This window comes from Galeopterus variegatus, unplaced genomic scaffold (genome assembly GCF_000696425.1).
Source record: "Galeopterus variegatus unplaced genomic scaffold, G_variegatus-3.0.2 Scaffold12391, whole genome shotgun sequence".
NCBI classification, from domain to species: domain Eukaryota; kingdom Metazoa; phylum Chordata; class Mammalia; order Dermoptera; family Cynocephalidae; genus Galeopterus; species Galeopterus variegatus.
Genome location: NW_007738502.1, coordinates 33,688 through 40,647, shown reverse-complemented (window position 1 = coordinate 40,647; position 6,960 = coordinate 33,688). Strand labels below are relative to the sequence as shown.

General features: G+C 38.0%; 1 protein-coding gene across 1 annotated transcript in view; it reads left to right on the top strand.

Moving 5' to 3' along the window:
* Positions 1-1,678: 1,678 nt before the first annotated feature.
* Positions 1,679-6,960, top strand: part of LOC103581111 (intersectin-2-like) — a gene marked incomplete at its 5' end in the record, with an annotated part of 34,124 nt that continues 28,842 nt past the window's right edge. The window contains 5 exons of the mRNA XM_008563020.1: positions 1,679-1,793; positions 2,367-2,504; positions 2,946-3,031; positions 3,717-3,979; positions 5,138-5,287. Coding sequence (XP_008561242.1) covers positions 1,679-1,793; positions 2,367-2,504; positions 2,946-3,031; positions 3,717-3,979; positions 5,138-5,287 — 752 coding nt within the window. The remainder of the gene's footprint in view (positions 1,794-2,366; positions 2,505-2,945; positions 3,032-3,716; positions 3,980-5,137; positions 5,288-6,960) is intronic.

The window sequence follows — 6,960 nt, the reverse complement described above, 5'->3', positions numbered from 1 at the left end:
GTCCTCTGGGAATGGAAGGTACAACACCTGCTTTACAAACGGAGAGACCATCCCTAGAGAAGCAGCATGATTTCATCCATAGTCCAGAAAGCCACAGACTAGCTTACCAGGAGTGAATGTTCTTCTGAAGCAGCTAGGGATTTTCTGTTTTGGAATATATTCCCTGAGCTTTCTGTGTGACCGTTACCCTGATACCACATTACAGATCAAGAAGTTTGTAACAAAAATGTGTTTTTGTAGAAGCTGAACAGTTTACTACACATAGTAAGCATTCAATAAATGTTAGCTAATATTATTATCATATGCTATTACGTTAGTCCCTATTGCACCTTAAGTAGCAGAGAACTTTGGATTCCAAGTTCATTAATTACTTTATCAAGTATTTATTAAGAATTTATTTTCTAGGCATTGGGCATGCCTTAGTAAATAAAGCAGACAAGGTTTTTGTCTTCTTAGATCTTATTAGCCTGAGAGGAGAAACAGACAGTAAACAGGTAAACAAGCAAATAAATGTTACATTACAAATTATAATATGAGATATGAAGGAAACAGGAAGCTCACTGGATGATAGGGCGGACAGTGGAGACCTTTCTGACAAGGTGACATAAATTGATACTTATAGAGTGAAAAGGACCCAGATATGCAGTGACATAGAATTGTAGAACTTGGTGTTGGATATGGGTGTACTGGAGAGGGAGGGATCAAGGGTGACTTTTGGATTTCTGACTTGAGCCACTGGGTGGATGTTGATGCCATTCATAGAGAAGGGAAGACTGAGGAAGGATGGTTTGGGATGAAAATTAGGACAAGGGACGTGGATAGGGATTGAGAAAGAAGTTTTATATGTATTTGGTTTGAGATGCCTATGAAATACCTAAGCAGGTTTTTTGGTTGGGTATGGAAGTGTAAACTTAGAGGAGAGATATGGGCTGGGGATATACTTCTGGGGATCATCAGGCTCTAGGTGCTGTTTAAAGCCATAGAAATGGATGTGAATACAGAGAGGAAAGAGTGCCCATGACAGATCCTTGGGGAAATGACAGCATTTAAAGATTATTTAGAAGAGGAGGAGTAGAGACAAAGTAACAATCAGAGAGAGAAGAGAAAAATCTGAAAATGTGTTAAGGAAGCTGTGTTTCAAATTGTATTGGGAGAAGGTCCGAGAGCTTGGCCCTTAATACTCTCTGTGTCTGGTGGCTTGTTCCGTCATGTCAGCCACTTGAGTGTACTATTATCTTGTGGAAAGGGCACAGGGGAGCACTTGGTTTTACTAAGTCTAGGTTTTTTTTGTTTTTTTTTTTTGTCTTTTTCCGTGTCCGGCAACGGATCGCAACCCTCATTTACGCCCCCGTACCGGACTGGGCCCGGCAACGGGATCGCAACCCTCGGGGTTGCCCCCGCACCTCGCTCAGCCAGTGAGCGGGAACCGGTCTGTATGTGGGATCCGAACCCTCGGCGGGAGCGCCGCCATGCTTCCCAAGCGGCGCACTAGCGCAGTGTGCCACCGGGCCGGCCCCTAAGTCTAGATTTTAAACTCCTTGAGACAGGGACTGTATTTGATTACTGCTGAATGCCCAGTACTTGGCACATGACAAAAACATTTTGATATTAAGAGTTCCCAGTGTGGCAACAATTTCATAGCAGTTATTTTATAGGAATAGTTATTTAGGTTTGTAAGGCTTTAAAGAGGCTAAAGAAATTTTTCTTTATGGTTTTCCCACTCAATCAGGTTTTCAAGCTAGAAATGCCCTTCTTCAGTCAAATCTTTCTCAAACTCAGCTAGCTACTATTTGGTGAGTTTGTCCATTAATTATGGTTTTTAATTACATATCTTCTACTATAGGAAAGAGTTTGTTTCTGTAAAAGTTTATAACTCAAAGATGCTCCATAAAGATTAAAAAAAAAAAAAAAAAAGGATGCTCCATAAAAGCAGCCATTTGAAAGTTAATGTTAACCTTGAAAGCAAAAGTAATTGTGAAAATGCTCTTGAGAATTTGGCTTTTAATTCTTTTATAAGTAAAACTATTGTTTTCCTTTATAATAATGCCTTCTATGGAGAATCAGAGGATGTCTCATTTTTAATATATAGATAAATGTGCTTTGATAGGGGAATTAACCTTGAAATAAGAGAAGCCACCTTCTCAGAAGGGATATTTCCCTTTCTCTTTCAAATTTGCTTCCCTCTTTTGTGCTATGAAAACTTAGGATAAAAATTAACTCACTTTTCTGTGTGTGTTTACATTTCACTACAGTGTGTTAACTTAGCAGTTTTACCATTGCTCTTCTTTTAAAAAATAACTCTTCAGATAATATATTATTTCAAGTAGACTTCCTTTCTAGGTTGTGAATTTTCACATTTTCTTTAGGACGCTGGCTGACATTGATGGTGATGGACAGCTAAAAGCTGAAGAGTTTATCCTTGCGATGCACCTCACTGACATGGCCAAAGCTGGACAGCCCTTACCACTGACTTTACCTCCTGAACTTGTCCCTCCATCTTTCAGGTGAGTGCCTTCTGGTGGCAAAACACTATGGTTTTGATCACTTGGCAAATGTGATTTTATTTTGGGGTTTACTGAGGGCTGTGCTTAGAGGAGAGGTATATATTTGCCCTGCCAGTTGATTTTAGTATTCAATAAGTTACACTGAAAAGGAGTCTGTATTAGAAATAGGTATGCTTTCACCATGTTATAGATAAGGAAACCGATGACTAAAGAGATTAAAAAAACTTACCCAAGAATGCCCATGATTTGAATCCATTTCTCTCTGGCTTGAATATCCATATACTGCTGTACATTGTAGCTATAGACCATATCATGTTTTAAATATCTTTAATATTATTTACTAAATATTAAATTGCTTTAATCATTAGTAGTTTATTTAGTCTAGTCTGAAAATTCCTATACCGCATGATGCTAAATTTGTTTGTTGTTTGCCTGTTTTAGAGGAGGAAAGCAAATTGATTCCATTAATGGAACTCTGCCTTCGTATCAGAAAATGCAAGAAGAGGAACCTCAGAAGAAATTACCAGGTAGCATTGAGTGTCTAAGTTGTATATTTACAGTGAGTTCTTTTAAATTTTACCTTTAAATATAAATGAGTGTAAAGAATTTTTACATTTTTAATATTGTATATGCTATATGAGAAAACTATTTGATGGATGGGATGGATTTTGACATCCATAAAATTAAGAGCATGCAGGAAGAAGAGACAGTGTCTGTATTTGGCAAGAATGTAGGCATGTAAGTTAAAGTGGTTCTCCTAGTTTAGACAGAATCATTAGAGCAAGCTTTGCGATGAGATTTTTAGCTTTGAAAAAAAGTTTAAATAATTGTTGAAAAAGCGCATATGTAGTTGTTTTAAAATATTGAAAAGTCAGTGACATACATAAAATAAAACAAGTGTATAACAACCACACAGCTTTGGTTGTCCTTGAAGAAAACTGAGAAAAAAGTTGAAAAAGTATTTTTATTGGGTGGGATAGTAAAATTATTTCTCTCTTAGGTGGATTCAAACTTAGAAATTTATTTTTCTAAAAATGCATATTTTTAGAAGAAAGTAAATATTTTCCTATTTACATTTGAGTTAAAATTACCCTTAGAAGTATCTAAGAGTAAAAGTACTGAAGTGATCACAAGGCATACATCTGTTGAAACTAGATTACAGATTCTGTGGGCTCTTAATGTGTGAGAATGCTTATGGTATACTTTATTTAGTTACTTTTGAGGACAAGCGGAAAGCCAACTATGAACGAGGGAACATGGAACTAGAGAAGCGACGCCAAGCCCTGATGGAGCAGCAACAGAGGGAGGCAGAACGTAAAGCCCAGAAAGAGAAGGAAGAGTGGGAACGAAAACAAAGAGAATTACAAGAACAAGAATGGAAGAAGCAACTTGAATTAGAAAAACGCTTGGAGAAACAGAGAGAATTGGAAAGACAACGGGAGGAAGAAAGGAGAAAAGACCTAGAAAGACGAGAGGTTATTTCTAAGTTATTTTATTTCTCAGAAAACTATTACACTTAATAAGTAGGACTGGCTGGTTAGCTCAGTTGGTTAGAGTGAAGTCTTGTAACACTACTGTCAAGGATTAAAATCCCCCTACCAGCCAGCCATCAAAAAAAAAAGTGACCACATTTCATTTAATTAAAAAAAGCTTATTTTTGAATTTTTGTTGTCTTTTCCTCTGCATCATTTTATTCTTACTTATTCTATACAAATCTGAATCTTCCTTCCCTTGAGGAAGGAAAGAGGGTTCTTGCATGTAAGGGATTTTCAGAGCTGGTTGAGTGGTAGAGAAAGCATCTCTGCAGGAGATCTCTCAATCAAAGGAGGATTAACTGCAAAGCTAAATTGAGCGAATAGCTGAGATTAGTCAGCCTGCAGAAGGAGTCAGTTTGAGCAGGTCATTAAACAAAAGCAAGTTTAGGATCTAGGGTCCAAGGAATTGAAGAGGCAGAAAGGTGAAAGTGAGAAATTGAAGGTATAGAGAGGAACTAAGAGGATGGCCTTGTGCAGGTCCTTGGGATAGTGTTGTATGGGGTCCCTAGGAGAACTGGCTGTGTTTTAAGGGGCCAAGGATGAAGTATGCAGAAAGATACAGTGCACTGAAATAATGTAAATAGAATTTTTTTTCCTGATACCAGAATAGAGGTGTAATTATTCCTATTAACATTTATATTTATGGGGCTGGCCCGGTGGCGCACTGGAGAGTGCGCCACTTGGGAGTGCGGCAGCGCTCCCGCCGAGGGTTCGGATCCCATGTGGAGACCGGTTCCTGGTCACTGGCTGAGTGCGGTGCGGGCGCAACACCGAGGGTTGCGATCCCGTTGCCGGTCAGTAAAAAAGACAAAAAAGGGAAAAAAAAATTTATATTTATGAAGTCATCCTTTTGCTTATTAAGAGAAAAGTGACTATAACGCAAGGTGATCCTGTGAAGCAACCAAAAAGTCTGATGGCTGAAGCCACTTTTGTGGAACACTTAGTTTAGGCCCATTGATAAAACTAGATTTGCCCAGTTACCCTTAGGCACTATAGCCTACTAAGTGCTAAATGCTACCTCACATTTATCTTTGTCATTCCATCAGTTTTTGAATGATACAGAGTTTTTAATTTAAAAATTGACTTTTTTATTTTCAGGCAGCAAAACAGGAACTTGAACGACAGCGTCGTTTAGAATGGGAGAAAATTCGTCGACAGGAGCTTCTCAATCAAAAGAATAGAGAACAAGAAGAAATTATCAGGTTAAACTCTAAAAAGAAGAGTCTTCATCTTGAGTTGGAAGCACTGGTATGGCTAAAGTTCAAGTGAAATTTATCCAAATGATGCTAGAGTTATCTGTTGAAAAATGTAATTGTATTTGAAATCTACCTCACAAATTGTGTTTTATTGTAATTAGTCATATTTTCATATATACTTTTAATAGACTGGGCAGTATAGTTTACTGGGAAAGGATAGAGACTCAGAATGCTGAGAATTATGTTGTGTTCTCAGTTTAGATGCTGATGAGTCATGTATTCTTGGGCAAAACATTTCCACATTGACAATAAAAAGTCATGCTAGTTCAGTAATTTTCAATTTTCAACTTGGTCTGTGGAAGGTGGACTGTACAGAAGACTAACCAGAGGCATTGAAGGGAAGCCCAGGCAGCAGAACACTGGTCTTCTCACTCCAACTCTTCCCACGTTTCACAGCAGAGAAGCTCCACAAATATCTGCTTTATTTTTATTGTGGTTGTATCTAAAGTTTGCTGGGGAAAAAAGAGTTCTACTTTAAAAGGAAAAATGAGTTAAAACTGCTGACATAAATGATCTCTTAATGATTCTTTTCAGTTCTGCAGGACTATAGTTTTTAGCTAATATTGGCTACTATGCTTACCAATTTTTACAGATCAGATGTGAGAGAGTTACGTTGTTATTTATTTTTTATTTATTATGAATATTCATGAGATACAAAGCTGATTGTTCCCCCCTCCTGCCCATGATGTGGGGTCCAGATTCATACTGGGGACATACCCATTACCAGAAATTACTTTTGTACCCTTTGTCCCCTTCCAATTATCCCCCAACCTCCCTCCCCTTCCCCCTCTCCCCTCAACTCCAATTTGTAGCCCTAGGAATGTTCCCTCTCTCTGTTGGATCATGGCACTACTGTGGACTCTCTTTCCTGCCTTCTTTCTCTCTTAGCTCCCACATATGAGTAAGCACATGTGGCATTTATCCCTCTGTGCTTTGCTTGTTTCATTCAACATATTTCTCCAGTTTCATCCATATTGTTGCAAATGGGAGTATTTCATTCTTTTTTATGTCAGAGTAGTATTCCATAGTGTATATATACACAGATTCCTTATCCAGTCATCTATTAATGAACATTTAGGTTGATTCCATATCTTGGCTGTTGTAAACAGAGCTGCAATAAACATGAGAGTGCAGGTATCTCTTTGACATGATGATTTCCATTCCTCCGGATATATACCCAGAAGAGGGATTGTTGGATCATATGGAAGATCTATGTGTAGTTGTTTAAGAAACCTCCAAATTGTTTTCCAAAGTGGTTGTACTAATTTACATTCCCACCAACAGTGTAGGAGTGTTCCCTTCTCTCCACACCCTCGCCAGCATTTGTTACTCACCGTCTTTTTGATCATAGGCCAGTCTAACTGGAGTGCAGTAGTATCTCAATGTGGTTTTAATTGGCATTTCCCTAATGACTAGTAATGTTGAGCATTTTTTCATGTATCTGTTGGCCATTTGTATGTCTTCCTTTGAAAAATGTCTATTCAGCTCCTTTGCCCATTTTTTAACTGGGTCATTTATTTTTTTACTGTGTAATTGCTTGAGTTCTATGTATATTCTGGATATTAGTCCCTTGCCAGATGCATAGTTAGCAAAAATTTTCTCCCACTCTGTAGGTTGTCTTTTCACTCTGTTGATTGTTTCCTTTGCTGTGCAGAAAGTTTTTAG